At 43.6% G+C, this 15,036-nt stretch overlaps 1 protein-coding gene across 4 annotated transcripts in view; it reads left to right on the top strand.

Moving 5' to 3' along the window:
* Positions 1-15,036, top strand: part of LOC135819831 (sushi, von Willebrand factor type A, EGF and pentraxin domain-containing protein 1-like) — a 57,475-nt gene that overhangs the window by 22,184 nt on the left and 20,255 nt on the right. For 3 of the 4 annotated variants that reach the window (XM_065333114.1, XM_065333115.1, XM_065333113.1), the window contains 3 exons: positions 3,835-4,011; positions 11,471-11,647; positions 14,035-14,211. In XM_065333114.1, coding sequence (XP_065189186.1) covers positions 3,835-4,011; positions 11,471-11,647; positions 14,035-14,211 — 531 coding nt within the window. The remainder of the gene's footprint in view (positions 1-3,834; positions 4,012-11,470; positions 11,648-14,034; positions 14,212-15,036) is intronic. The other variant, XM_065333116.1, reaches the window with a different exon arrangement.

Raw genomic sequence — 15,036 nt, 5'->3', positions numbered from 1 at the left:
GATCTATCGTCATTTTGGAAGCGCTGACGACCCCGCTGCCGAGAATCCGACAACAGTTTGTGCGAACGAGCGCCGTCATCCTCCTTCCGCCATAACTGTCACCTGCGATGATGAGAAAATCGAGACGTGCTGACGTTTTCATCATTTTCTCCGAAAAATTACACAGCACCGAAGGGTGGTTTTAGCAGATCGCGGGCCATAAGGTACCAGTCACAGTCAAGATGCAGCCCAAGTTAACTTTTCTCTGAACCGATAACATGATGCCATGCCCGAGAAATGCAAGTTGAAGATCACGAAGCCCAAAGGGGAATTTTTAAGTTCCATTTGAAAGTACGGAGAACGATCGCGGTGAAAAGTGCGCTTTTCAATTTCAGCGCTCTACGATATATTTTAGCAATTTCGAACATGTTTCTGTTCGTTTACACTGCTTCTATCGGAAGTATAGCTTGCTCTAGCTGTTGTCGATGTGTACTAGTGATGGTGAATGCCTGGAGAGAGTTGTAGCAACGATATAGTCTCAGGGTCTGAATCGAAAATGAGAATTTCCATCGCTGAAGCCATTGCAGTATTCGCTCTCCAAGCAGCAGCGAAAGGGAGCACAGCGATGGCCTGAAATAATCAAGGCAGGTGAAATTCCTCACCCAGTGACTATTCCTGGTCTTTTCAATCACCAAGACCCTCGTTGGACGTGAGTAGCTAAGCGAAAGGTACATACTCAAATCTGACACAATTTCAATACCGGTAGACTCCATTTAATTTGAACCTCAAATTGCCAGGCGCTAACTTCGAATTATCCTGAACTTCTAATTATCCAAATGCAGCCCCATGCACTGATATGTATGTCAAAATGCTTGAAAGTACATGCTGAATATTTTTTCCACATTTTTATTTGCATCAACGAAACATAGGTGGTCGTACCGGTCATGTACAACCAAGAGTCCATAAACGTTTATGCACTCTTGCCTTGGTACAACGGATCATCAAAACACTGGATCGACACAAAATCATTTTGACATTATCTTCATCTTCTAGTGAAGAAGTTGTCAGTCACTGCAGCTTTCCTGAAACAATTTCAACGGAAAAGAACTGCGCTGTCTAATCCGCGTCGTGAAAGGCCGTCGGACAGCAGCACGTCGTTCTGAAGAACGGAAGTGAAGCATAGGATAGGCATAGACAATATTTACAACAATAGTGTTGTTGTGCGCCAACATCTCCGCGCACGAGCTGGCGCGGGAAGAAAGGCCATCGAGATCTGCGAAGAGAGTCAGCCACCTGGAAGAAGTCGTCTTCAATGAAACCTTTGCAATTCGCCTCGCACGGGCTTGAATCAAATTTCGAGAGAAGGTGGGTTTCTTGAACGCGATAGTCGATCCTGCAGCGGACCATCGATCGATTTTTGAGCTACTCTTGGCGAGAGAAGGAGAAAAGAATGAACTTCGAATTACAAGGATAGCAACTCAATCTCACTTCGAAATAAGCGTTCAAAGGACATAGCCAATGTACTGTAAACAGCTCTTCTGTACGAAGACTGGGTTCGAATTATCCAACCGGCGCACTGTTCGTACTTCGAATTATGCATTCGATTTTGACTTGAAGTGACTTGCAGAAGATGGAAACGACGAAAAAGTTCGAATTACACGGAATGTTCGAATTATACCGTATTCGAATTAGAGTGAGTCTACCTGTATTTTGAAATTTTGATGCAAATGTTTGGCACCTGGTATTTACGCATTATGGCTCTTTTCCGTCCATTTTGCTATTGTTCAAGCAGGCAAAGGGCGGCTGTACTCTAGTACAGTGGTCTCCTGTCGCTCAGTGCGAAGCAGGGCAATGTTAGCAAGTCTATACACGATTCAAAAGTACACTGATCTAAATTGTCAGAAATATGGACAATGGACTCAGAAATTGGTATTCCAGGTATGGCCTGTATCTGTAGTGGTGGTGCTCGGTCAAAATATTTTTAGTACCCGGACACATTGATACCAACAGATTAAGAAAAACATAACTTCCATAGACAACATGTGTCTTAGTTTCACGCTATAGGTCCATCATTACCGATGAGTACCCTGCGGATACAGTAGATGCCTGGTACACAAAGGGTTAAGAAAAATTGCAAAGGGAAAAGTCATCCAACAGCTGAGCTTTCTCCAATAAGGTCTCAATGACCGAAAGAGCAGTTAGTCGGAAGAGTGTTTCAGTACTGTAGAATTACTAATTGTAACCGGTAATTTTGTTGGCTTTCTCTGGATTTACACCAATTCGCGGTGATTTTTTCAATTTCGAGTTTCAGAATTGAACAAGAAGATGACAAGTGCTGTATTATGCATGAAATAGTTCGATTAGTGCTGCTTCAACTGTAGCAAAAACATTCCTTTCGATAAAATGGCAAAATTATCACCGGTGCTATAAATACTGGTTTTACAGTACTCCAAAGGAATCTCTTAAAAATCTCAGATTTTGAGTTTTTTTAACTCCATACATAATTCTATTTTCATTATTTTATTGGTTTGGTGAGACTCTCATGATAGGTATCCATTTACCTCTGGAGAATCCGTAAATAAACAAACAAAACCAAACTGTTGTTGTTGTGGGAAGTATATGAGCCGTCAGATGAGAAAACAGACCTTATCGAAAAACTGTACAGTGCAGAAAAGTGCACTTGAAAGTTGGCGAGTTTACCCACTGGTGCGTCTGGACAACCAAGCTACAAACCGTCGTATTTCAGTCAAATATCGGTCTTTTGGGACAATCCAAGTATGTAAATCGAAGAGAAAACTCCAGGGAATCCAATGCAGCAAGCGCGATCGCGGCACGATGACGCGTTCCCGAGATGCGAAGCCTGCAAGATACGTCACGGCACTTTGCATTTCTACACGCGAGTCAAACGCTCCAGACCAGGGATTTCCCCCTTTTCAAGCAATCAACGATCTCGGCAACAGGCTCAGACGTCTTGGAAGCTCTCACTGCATCTTCACGAAAAAAATTGGGCGTCCTGGGATAATGGAGATGGAAATGGCGAGCGATTTTCGTGTGACGGCGCAAGTCTAGCGCTGAAGCGATGTTTGTAGCTTGTTGCGCTGGAGCTGTGCTTTATTTGCTATCGGATTAGGGCCCAACGGGTTGCTTGTAGCCAGAGCTTTCCAGAAAGCCCAAGTTTGTGGAAATCGGTCAAAGGAAACAGAAAATATTATCCAAAGTAGGTGAAACAATTGTTGGTATTGCACCCAAAATTGAGGTGCAATTTGTAATGGTCTCCTACTGTCAAGGCTATAACTTTACTTTCCCTGGTCCAAATCAACTCTGGTTTTCTGCATACGATTCCTGGTGCTCCTGGCAATCAGATAGCACCACAAACAAAAATATGACTTTTTTGTGATAAGGTCTGTTTTCTCATCTGACGGCTCATATGATTGTGGTCGGCCACAGAGTGCAGCAGTGATAGTGGTGTATTCAACGCAGACTTTTCGAGGGCCAAATGGTGCTTCTTGCCTTCTTCTATAGCCTAGCTCTGTATAGGCATAAGAAAACCTAATGATTTGATTACAGTGTTGATATCAACATATATTCACACTGAGGTGGAGGTTTGTGCATATAAAATGATTAATATTGTGGATGACTTGCTATGTTCTGTATCTGTATAGGTTGTATGTGGTCATGACTAACTTTCATTCCTATTGCTATAATAGCTATCTCTGTGTTGGACATTGTTGGAAATTGCTTGCACTTCTACTCTCCATTGCATGTTGTGCTTGAAAAGAGCTCCAGAATGGTGGTAGCCATTCTTTTGTTGTACATGTGTATTTGTGTGTCTGTGGGTGTGTTTGCCCTATGCAGAGATCACTTGCCCTTCTCCACCAGCAGCACTGACAAATGGTGCTGTGTCCAGCGGAACTAATACATTTTCATCAGTGCGTCAGTACAGTTGTATGGAAGGTTATCAATTGAGTGGTACGAGTTACACAATATGTCAAGGCGACGGGTCATGGTCAACTGCCAATCCAATGTGCACACGTGAGTACCATACCCTCTGTGCTGCTTTTCTTTGCATATAGCTTGTACTGTAAGTCAGCAAATGTTCGGCCCATGTGAATTTTCGGCTATCTTCGGCCTGATCATATCTGGCCGAAAATTTGTTGCAGCCGAAATGTGTTTTAGCCCTGGGAGGCCGAAATTTGAATAGGCCGTGCATTTGTTCACTTACAGTATTCTGTGGAGAGTGACTCCTCAAAACCATAGCCCTGGTCAATGAAACAAATCGAACTTCGCACAACACGAGCACGAAAGAACGAGACGGCTGGGCGCTCTCGGGACACATTCCAGTACTTCTCCCAAAGAATGACGCTATCAACAGTTCTTCCATGGATGGACCAATCACAGCTCGAGATAGAAGTTTCAAACTCTTAGTTCATGTATTCCCGATAGCATGGACTGTGTAGGAAGAGCCGATCCAATGTCATAACATAATTTTAATTCTAAAGAAAGGAAATAGTGGTAACGACTTCGGCAATGGTAACACACTTTACTCTCCACACCGGAGTTCAAGCTTTTCCGTGGACTTGACTTGAGACTAGACTGACTCATGACTAGCATCGAGAGCATGCAATACGTGCAACAAGCTTTTATTTCCGGAAACTTGCAAGAAAGTGCAACTCCTTGCTCAGTACATGCTTTTTGGAGAATTCATCCCTCATCAGTAAGGGCTAGTTAAGTTGGCGGAAAAGCGGCAGATCCAGTGTGGGGAGCGAAAACCATTCCGATATAAAGAAAGGGGAGATTCAGACAATCCACCCTGGTGAATCAGAAGTGGAGTAATGCGCGAGTGCTACAATTGTAAAGACTCTCTCCATTCCAGTAAACTCATGCCCGGTGTGCCAGTGGACATGTAGTTCACCCTACTTTGTCATGCTGCTGGCTGTTGCTCCGCCATTGTTGATTGATGGCAAAGTCATGCAGACATTAGCTGTAATAAGAAAAGGCATATTACATGAGATCACGCACTGGGCCCAAGTAAATATTAATAATATTGCACGACTATAGCGCGGGTTATGTTATTCTTATGGCTTCTCGTACATCACAATAGGTCATATACGGAGAGTCGAATTTTAGTACCACTTTATGCTGGGATAAAAGAGCATGGCACTTCCTATGTTTAATTTTTCAGTTTATTTTCCTGACCAAAAAGGAAAGCTCAACAATTAACAGCTACTCTTGAATGCAAATATTCCCTGTTTTTTATGCACGGTTATGGGTAGCGGCACACATTTATTTATTTATTTATTTATTTCACCTTCCCGTGGCCAGAGAATATAGGCCAATGTGGAGGGAGGTGGGGGATTGGTGGGGGGGGGGGGGGGTTGTTGGTAGCCAGCCATGGCAATAAACAAAAACAAAGCAAAAATAAATAAAAATAACGCATTACTGGAGGCAAAGAGAAACAAATCTCGATGAAGAATTAGCAGTTATTAAAAACGAGCTTCATGTTGGCCTCGAAATCATTTAGCATACAAGACGATTTCACTTATAGAGGCAGAGCCAGCCAGAGAGAATAGGCAGCGAAAAACGGAGATCTGGTATAAGCTGATGTTCGGGCTTTTGGCAAAGTGCAGTGATTGCGCCTAGGACGAGTGGAAAAAACCAGTTATATTTACGCAAGTGTGGCAGGGCTTTGTTAAGACGAATAGAATGAACAACAATACACAGTTTTTGATCCGTTTGACTAGAGATATTAACCCTTTCAGCCCTGACCGGAAAATCACCTCCCACTGGGCCAAAAATGACATTTTTTGAAAATGCATATTCTGGTCCAAAATTGATTGGAGATGTTGGGTATGGACATACGCACTGTGAATCCTAAGAAATTTTGAAGGATTTCATTGTACGAGACTCATAACACCATATTTAGATTTAGATTAGACTTTTGGCGATCTTTCCTCAAAATTCATTCAATTTAGGCAATTGACGACAAAGATCAGACAAGCAATGGCAAGCAGTGCTATAACTGGTCAGTGTTGACTTCAGAATGGAGAAATGTCATTATAACATGCTTGATATGATCCTGGTGTTCTACGGCAACCTAGACTAGAGTACAGCAACTCTCGGCGTATACGGCGCTTGCATCATATGCGACTTCGCGATCCAGAATGGGTCTTTCTTTTTCTTGGGCGCCTCGTAAAGCTTGAATCCTCAAGCAACCCTACCTACTTCAAGAAAAATGATGGACAGTGAGGATGCCAAGTAACTGGAGTAGCAACCACAGCAACTGCATCAGCTATAATAGCAGCCAGTGCAGTGGCAGCGGTTGGCTCACTGTGCTCGGCGCATCCCAGGGTGAATCATCACTGGCCGCACGCGTCTCCATTGTGTACGCTGTACCAGGGCTAATTTTTGGAAACAAAATTCAGTCGTATTTTAGGCCCACTTCGAGGTGGTTCCCAGTTCCAAGGTGTCCGTAAGTTATGCAGCGAGCCCTTTTGCATGGTTGTTGTAGACCCCAAAGGAGACATACTTACAAAACTTGAGCGAAGTCGAAGAGATAACCCAGCCCAGCTTTTCTGGGTTTATCAGACATGCTCTCAATTTCTCCAAAAACGTGACCGCATGTACGGGTCAAAAACTGTGGCTGAATGGAATGATGAGACAACCGCCCGTTTGGAATTTTCACCGTGAGACCTGGACGTAGAAGAGAGTCGGTGAACGTAGTTTAATGACAGCCTCAACGAGTACATCATCTACATGTTTCACTGTATTTAATCATCTGTATCTAATGTGTGCAGTTTATCGCGATAAAAGCACATTTCCATCTGTATCTAATGTGTGCAATTCACTGCTATAAAAGCACATGTCCTTGTCTTTTGACTACGAAACATAGGTGGTCGTACCGGTCATGTACAACCAAGAGTCCATAAACGTGTGTGCACTCTTGCCTTGGTACAACGGATCATCAAAACACTGGATCGACACAAAATCATTTTGACATTATCTTCATCTTCTAGTGAAGAAGTTGTCAGTCACTGCAGCTTTCCTGAAACAATTTCAACGGAAAAGAACTGCGTTGTCTAATCCGCGTCATGAAAGGCCGTCGGACAGCAGCACGTCGTTCTGAAGAACGGAAGTGAAGCATAGGCTAGGCATAGACAATATTTACAACAATAGTGTTGTTGTGCCCCAACATCTCTGTGCACGAGCTGGCGCGGTAGGAAAGGCCATCAAGATCTGCGAAGAGAGTCAGCCACCTGGAAGAAGTCGTCTTCAATCAAACCTTTGCAAATCGCCTCGCACGAGCTGGAATCAAATTTCGAGAGAAGGTGGGTTTCTTGAACGCTATAGTCGATCCTGCAGCGGACCATCGATCGATTTTTGAGCTACTCTTGGCTAGAGAAGAAGAAAAAAATGAACTTCGAATTACAAGGATAGCAACTCAATCTCACTTCGAAATAAGCGTTCAAAGGACATAGCCAATGTACTGTAAACAGCTCTTCTGTACGAAGACTGGGTTCGAATTATCCAACCGGCGCACTTTTCGTACTTCGAATTATGCATTCGATTTTGACTTGAAGTGACTTGCAGAAGATCGGAACGACGAAAAAGTTCAAATTACGCGGAATGTTCGAATTATACCGTATTCGAATTAGAGGGAGTCTACCTGTATTTTGAAATTTTGATGCAGTTGTTTGGCACCTGGTATTTACGCAATATGGCTCTTTTCCGTCCATTTTGCTATTGTTCAAGCAATGGCGGCTGTACTCTAGTGCAGTGGTCTCCTGTCGCTCTGTGTGAAGCAGGGCAATGTTAGCAAGTCTCTACACGATTCAAAAGTACACTGATCTAAATTGTCAGGAATATGGACAATTGACTCAGAAATAGGTATTTCAGGTATGGCCTGTATCTATAGTTGTGGTGCTCGGTCAAATATTTTCTTACCTGGACACATTTGATACCAACAGATTCAGAAAAGCATAACTTCCATAGACAAAATGTGTCTTAGTTTCATGCTATAGGTCCATTATTACCGATGAGTACCCTGCGCATACAGTGTACACAAAGGGTTAAGAAAAATTGGAAAGGGAAAATCATCCAAAGACCGAACGAAAAAATTAGAAAGGGAAAAGTCATCCAACAGCTGAGCTTTCTCCAATAACCTCTCAATGACCAAAGGAGCAGTTAGTCGGAAGAGTGTTTCAGTACTGTAGAATTACTAATTGTAACCATTAATTTTGTTGCCTTTCTCTGGATTTACACCAATTCGCGGTGATTTTTTTTCAATTTCGAGTTTCAGAATTGAACAGGAAGACGACAAGTGCTATATTACGCATGCAATAGTTCGATTAGTGCTGCTTTAACTGTAGCAAAAAAATTCCTTTCGATAAAATGGCAAAATTACCACCGGTGCTATAAATACTGGTTTTACAGTACTCCAAAGGAATCTCTTAAAAATCTCAGATTTTGAGTTTTTTTAACTCTATACATAATTTTATTTTCATTATTTTTTTGGAAAAGGACATATGGAAACGAGTTAGGAGTAACTCTCCACCACTGTAACTAGATACTATATACAGTCAGAAAGTGCAACAACTAGGCACAAAACTGACAGAGTACTGAGACATTCGACGTCCTGACACCTAGCTTCTAGTTACAGTGGTGGAGAGTTACTCCTAACTCGTTTCCATATGTCCTTTTCCTTTCTACTTTTATTATTGGCTCAATACCCGAGTTTCAAATTATTTTTTTGGTTTGGGGAGACTCTCATGATAGGTATCCATTTACCTCTGCAGAATCCGTAAATAAACAAACAAAACCAAACTCTTGTTGTTGTGGGAAGTATATGATTGTGGTCGGCCACAGAGTGCAGCAGTGATAGTGGTGTATTCAACGCAGACTTTTCGAGGGCCAAATGGTGCTTCTTGCCTTCTTCTATAGCCTAGCTCTGTATAGGCATAAGAAAACCTAATGATTTGATTACAGTGGTGATATCAACATATATTCACACTGAAGTGGAGGTTTGTGCATATAAAATGATTAAGAGAGCATGTCTGAGAATACCAAAGTATGTGTGCAAGTGGATCTCGCCGATTTCGCTCAAAATTTGCAGGTAGGTTGCCTTTGGGGTGTGGATCGATTGGGCAAAGCCCTTGAAAAAGTTTCTGAAGGGAACCTTGAAATTTGCATACCCCTCAAAAATTGCCGAAATATCACATTATTTATGGGTCTAGAAACGAGTCACACCACAGCGTATAAGAACAAGCTATGAACAAAACTCCATCAAGCCAACATTGCCTCACCTTAGAAGAGTTCCTGGAGCAGTACCGCTTAGCCACGCCAGCATCCCAGAAGACGAGGTCCATCACCCCCTGACGCCACAAATGATCGTCTTGAAAATAGCCAATTTACAAGCGCTGGCAAAACAGCCAGCTACGTCCTCAATTGGTCAGAACTATACACCGGCAGATAGTAGAACACCTCTTCTAGCGCTGAGGACATGTCCCCCATCTTCCTTTTGGGGTTTTCTTGAAATAAACTTTTTTGAATTTTTCCACTCGACCCTGCTGAAATACGGTCAAAGTCATACCTGCGCAGGAAAGCTCGCCACTCCGGGACGTCTCCTCAGCAATTTCTACTCCAACACTACTCCCAAGGCTGCAGAACAAAGTGTAGTGTTGACTCTGACAAGGAAAAGCAGCGGTGATCACTTGTCACTCCAAACGACAAGCTTCTCCTTGCGCTACCAATAATTTTTTGTGCTACTGTTGATGCAAAAGTGACTGAAGTCCTGAGCGCAGTTTTTGAATTTTATTGCAAGATGCACTTTGAGATCGCGTGCTCTATGACGTAGGATGACGCTTCCTGCATGCATCGATACGCGGCCATCGATCGCGAATGTGCCTGGAACGCTACTCGGAACAGACCATGATGGCAGAGGTAAGATGAGCTTCATTTCCTGCTTGAAATGCTGAGAACCCCCACTAACTGTCCTCGGAGTGTTGCAATGGCAGCAAGCCGTTGAAATATGACCCGTACAGCATGGAGAGTTATTCGTCTTTCACACTTACCTCCTGCAATCCCGAACATAGTCCAACAGTAAAAGTCCCTTGTTTTCATGTCGATGCTCGACAAAAGCGGCTAGCTCGGTCCCTTTGTGTTGACTGGCACGCGAGCAGCACTGGCTGCACGCACTTGTCGCGTGAACTGCATGAGAGATTTCTTACGTCATAAAGAATGTGATTTCATCATCATTTCACTGGTCTTCGACCTACATGGTCAGGGAAAGTCCCGGTTCGTAGGCCTACAACACGGTCAGCGCGTTCTTGAGCGCAGTAACAACACAAGTGTGATCACTTCCAGACCGACGGGCGTTCAAGGCGAGTAACAAGCGAACTTGATAAAGGTGACTCTGAAATCTCGTGAGCCGTGGGCCACGCGACTTGGCATTCTTGCGTCACAAGGCACGTGATTTCACCGTGCATCTTGCAATAAAATTCAAAAACTGCGCTCAGGCCTTCAGTCACTTTTGCATCAACAGTCGCACAAAAAATTATTGGTGGCGCAAGGAGAAGCTTGTAAATGGAGTGACAAGTGATCACCGCTGCTTTTCCTTGTCAGAGTCAACACTACACTTTGTTCTGCGGCCTTGGGAGTAGTGTTGGAGTAGAAATTGCTGAGGAGACGTCGCGGAGGGGCGAGCTTTCCTGCGCAGGTATGACTTTGGCCGTATTTCAGCATGGTCGAGTGGAAAAATTCAAAAAAGTTTATTTCAAGAAAACCCCAAAAGGAAGATGGGGGACATGTCCTCAGCGCTGGAAGAGGTGTTCTACTATCTGCCGGTGTATAGTTCTGGCCAATTGAGGACGTAGCTGGCTGTTTTGCCAGTGCTTGTAAATTGGCTATTTTCAAGACGATCATTTGTGGCGTCAGGGGGTGATGGACCTCGTCTTCTGGGATGCTGGCGTGGCTAAGCGGTACTGCTCCAGGAACTCTTCTAAGGTGAGGGAATGTTGGCTTGATGGAGTTTTGTTCATAGCTTGTTCGTATACGCTGTGGCGTGACTCGTTTCTAGACCCATAAATAATGTGATATTTCGGCAATTTTTGAGGGGTATGCAAATTTCAAGGTTCCCTTCAGAAACTTTTTCAAGGGCTTTGCCCAATCGATCCACACCCCAAAGGGAACCTACGTGCAAATTTTGAGCGAAATCGGAGAGATCCACTTGCACACATACTTTGGTATTCTCAGACATGCTCTCTTAATATTGTGGATGACTTGCTATGTTCTGTATCTTTATAGGTTGTATGTGGTCATGACTGACTTTCATTCCTATTGCTATAATAGCTATCTCTGTGTTGGACATTGTTGGAAATTGCTTGCACTTCTGCTCTCCATTGCATGTTGTGCTTGAAAAGAGCTCCAGAATGGTGGTAGCCATTCTTTTGTTGTACATGTGTATTTGTGTGTCTGTGGGTGTGTTTGCCCTATGCAGAGATCACTTGCCCTTCTCCACCAGCAGCACTGACAAATGGTACTGTGTCCAGCGGTACTAATACATTTTCAGCAGTGCGTCAGTACAGTTGTATGGAAGGTTATCAATTGAGTGGTACGAGTTACACAATATGTCAAGCCGACGGGTCATGGTCAACTGCCAATCCAATGTGCACACGTGAGTACCATACCCTCTGTGCTGCTTTTCTTTGCATATAGCTTGTACTGTAAGTCAGCAAATGTTCGGCCCATGTGTATTTTCGGCTATCTTCGGCCTGATCATATATGGCCGAAAATTTGTTGCAGCCGAAATGTGTTTTAGCCCTGGGAGCCCGAAATTTGAATAGGCCGTGCATTTGTTCACTTACAGTATTCTGTGGAGAGTGACTGCTGAAAAGCATAGCCATGGACAATCAAACAAATCGAACTTCGCACAACACGAGCACGAAAGAACGAGACGGCTGGGCGCTCTCGGGACACATTCCAGTACTTCTCCCAAAGAATGACTCTATCAACAGTTCTTCCATGGATGGACCAATCCCAGCTCGAGATAGAAGTTGCAAACTCTTAGTTCATGTATTCCCGATAGTATGCACTGTGTAGGAAGAGCCGGACCAATGTCATTATATAATTTTAATTATAAAGAAAGGAAATAGTGGTAACGACTTCGGCAATGGTAACACACTTTACTCTCCACACCGGAGTTCAAGCTTTTCCGTGGACTTGACTTGAGACTTGACTGACTCATGACTAGCATCGAGAGCATGCAATACGTGCAACAAGCTTTTATTTCCGGAAACTTGCAAGAAAGTGCAACTCCTTGCTCAGTACATGCGTTTTGGAGAATTCATCCCTCATCAGTAAGGTCTAGTTAAGTTGGCGGAAAAGCGGCAGATACAGTGTGGGGAGCGAAAACCATTCCGATATAAAGAAAGGGGAGATTCAGACAATCCAACCAGGTGAATCAGAAGTGGCGTAATGCGCGAGTGCTATAATTGTAAAGACTCTCTCCATTCCAGACAACTCATACCCGGTGTGCCAGTGGACGTGTAGGTCACCATACTTTGTCACGCTGCTGGCTGTTGCTCCGCCATTGTTGATTGATGGCAAAGTCATGCAGACATTAGCTGTAATGACAAAAGGCATATTATATGAGATCACGCACTGGGCCCAAGTAAATATTAATAATATCGTATTGCACGACTATAGCGCGGGTTATCTTCTTTTTATGGCTTCTCGTACATCACACTTGGTCATATACGGAGAGTCGAATTTTACTACCACTTTGTGCTGGAATAAAACAGCATGGCACCTCCTATGTTTAATTTTTCAGTTTATTTTCCTGACCAAAAAGCTCAAACATTTACAGCTACTCACGAATGCAAATATTCCCTGTTTTTTCCGTTAATCGTTTTTCTTTGTAATTTTCCATTCATTTTCTGCTTTAATTCATATTTGCTTTGTTTTGCTAGCTTACTATTGCCGTGGCTGGCTCAACGCCCTTGTCTCAGGGGATTCTGTCCCTGCATTAGCTATGCTTGTCACATGCTATGAGATTATGTCTAATAATAATAATAATAATGCACGGTTATGGGTAACGGCACACATTTATTTATTTATTTATTTCACCTTCCCGTGGCCAGAGAATATAGGCCAATATTGACGGAGAGGGGGGGGGGGGGCGGTAGCCAGCCATGGCAGTTAACAAAAACAAAGCAAAAATAAATAAATATTACAAATTACTGGGGGCAAAGAGAAACAAATCTCGATGTGGAATTACCAGTTATTAGAACACGAGCTTCATGTTGGCCTTGAAATCATTTAGCGTACAAGGCGATTTTACTGATAGAGGCACTGTCCTGCTGTGCAAATTTCAGGACAATAGACGCTGTAAGTGGTTCCCGCTATGGCCCTTGAATTTTCGCTATTTTAGGGATGCGAATTAGTGATATTTGGAGATGATAGCCATTGCTTTCCTGGATGTAGCCATTGCTCTATGTGGTGGTAATGCGAAGACTACTCAGGTGAGGTAATGTTGGCATGGTGATAGTTTGTTCTCAGCTCCATTGTGTACGCTGTACCAGCGCTAGTTTTTGGAACCAAAATTCAGTCGTATTTTGGGCCCATTTCGAGGTGGTCCCCAGCTGCAAGGTGTCCGTAAGTAATGCAGCGAGCCCTTTTGCATGGTTGTTGTAGACCCCAAAGGAAACATACTTGCAAAACTTGAGCGAAATCGAAAAGATGGCCCAGCCCAGCTTTTCTGGGTTTCTCAGACATGCTCTCAATTTCTCCAAAAACGTGACCACATGTACGGCTCAAAAACTATGGCTGAATTATGAGGCAACCGCCTGTTTGGAATTTTCACCGTGAGACCTGAATGTAGAAGAGAGTCGGTGAACGTAGTTTAACGACAGCATCAACGAGTACATCATCTACATGTTTCACTGTATTTAATCATCTGTATCTAATGTGTGCAATTTATCGCGATAAAAGCACATTTCCATCTGTATCTAATGTGTGCAATTTATCGCGATAAAAGCACATTTCCTTGTCTTTTGACTACAGAGATTACATGTCCTATGGCTACGCCACCTCCAGCAAACGGCACTGTGTCCAGTTCTGCAAACACCTATTTATCATCTCGTCAGTACTCCTGCATGACCGGATATATGCTGACTGGTAGTACAGATACGGTTTGTTTGTCAAATGGAAAATGGTCCGGCACTCAACCCACGTGTTCAAGTAAGTGGAAATGCCAGTGTTATTATAGCAATGTCCCTTTTTATGGTAGCAGCCTGGTCGTAAATTTCATATGGCATTCAATTGACCGTAACCTTAGTGTCTCTCAATGGATTTGAGTGAAATTTGCACCACACACTCCTGCCACTATGCTGGCCCTCTGGACATGACTTAAAAGATCTTGCGCCTCACTGACAGGCTTTTCAGGCCGGAATTTTGGCATAGTGCCACGGTGTGCGAGCCACCACGGAGGCAAAAATATGCATTTACAATGTGTTCACATTTTCTTGCCCCTTCTGTCCATGCGCGGGATCCAAACCTAAAAGAAGTCCAGAAGCAGCCATGGGTGGTGGGATAGGGCCCCTCAACTTCGCCCTGGAATCTGTTACAACCGCAAAAGTGGGCGTTCTCTCACAGACTCCCACAGACCCAAGTCAATTTTTGATTTTTTTTGGTTTAAGGCGTGCTACGAGGTCGTACCTTTGATACAACATCTAATGCTGGGACCTCCACAGCAAGCCATTTCCACAGCGCTGCAAACCAAATCCAGGATACCCTCAAAAATCAGCAAAGACTACCACTCACGTTCCACTATTGCCTAGTGCTGAATCCTACCTGATTTCTTGACACGACTCAAACTTGCCAAAGTCACTAAATCAACGTCAAATACAATAATCAAGCCACATATCTCCAACGTCACGAGGGTGCTGGCAAAAATCCTGCTGCGCGGTGGCGGGCCGGTGCCGTGCAACCCAATACATGGCCTTAAAAACGCGATTTATGGACTTGGAGCAAAATTCGTTGCGCACAGTCTGCTCACATTCAAAT

Source organism: Sycon ciliatum, chromosome 6 (assembly GCF_964019385.1).
Source record: "Sycon ciliatum chromosome 6, ocSycCili1.1, whole genome shotgun sequence".
Lineage (NCBI taxonomy): Eukaryota > Metazoa > Porifera > Calcarea > Leucosolenida > Sycettidae > Sycon > Sycon ciliatum.
The sequence above is the reverse complement of the archived record's forward strand: the minus strand, read 5'-3'. Positions and strand labels throughout refer to the sequence as shown.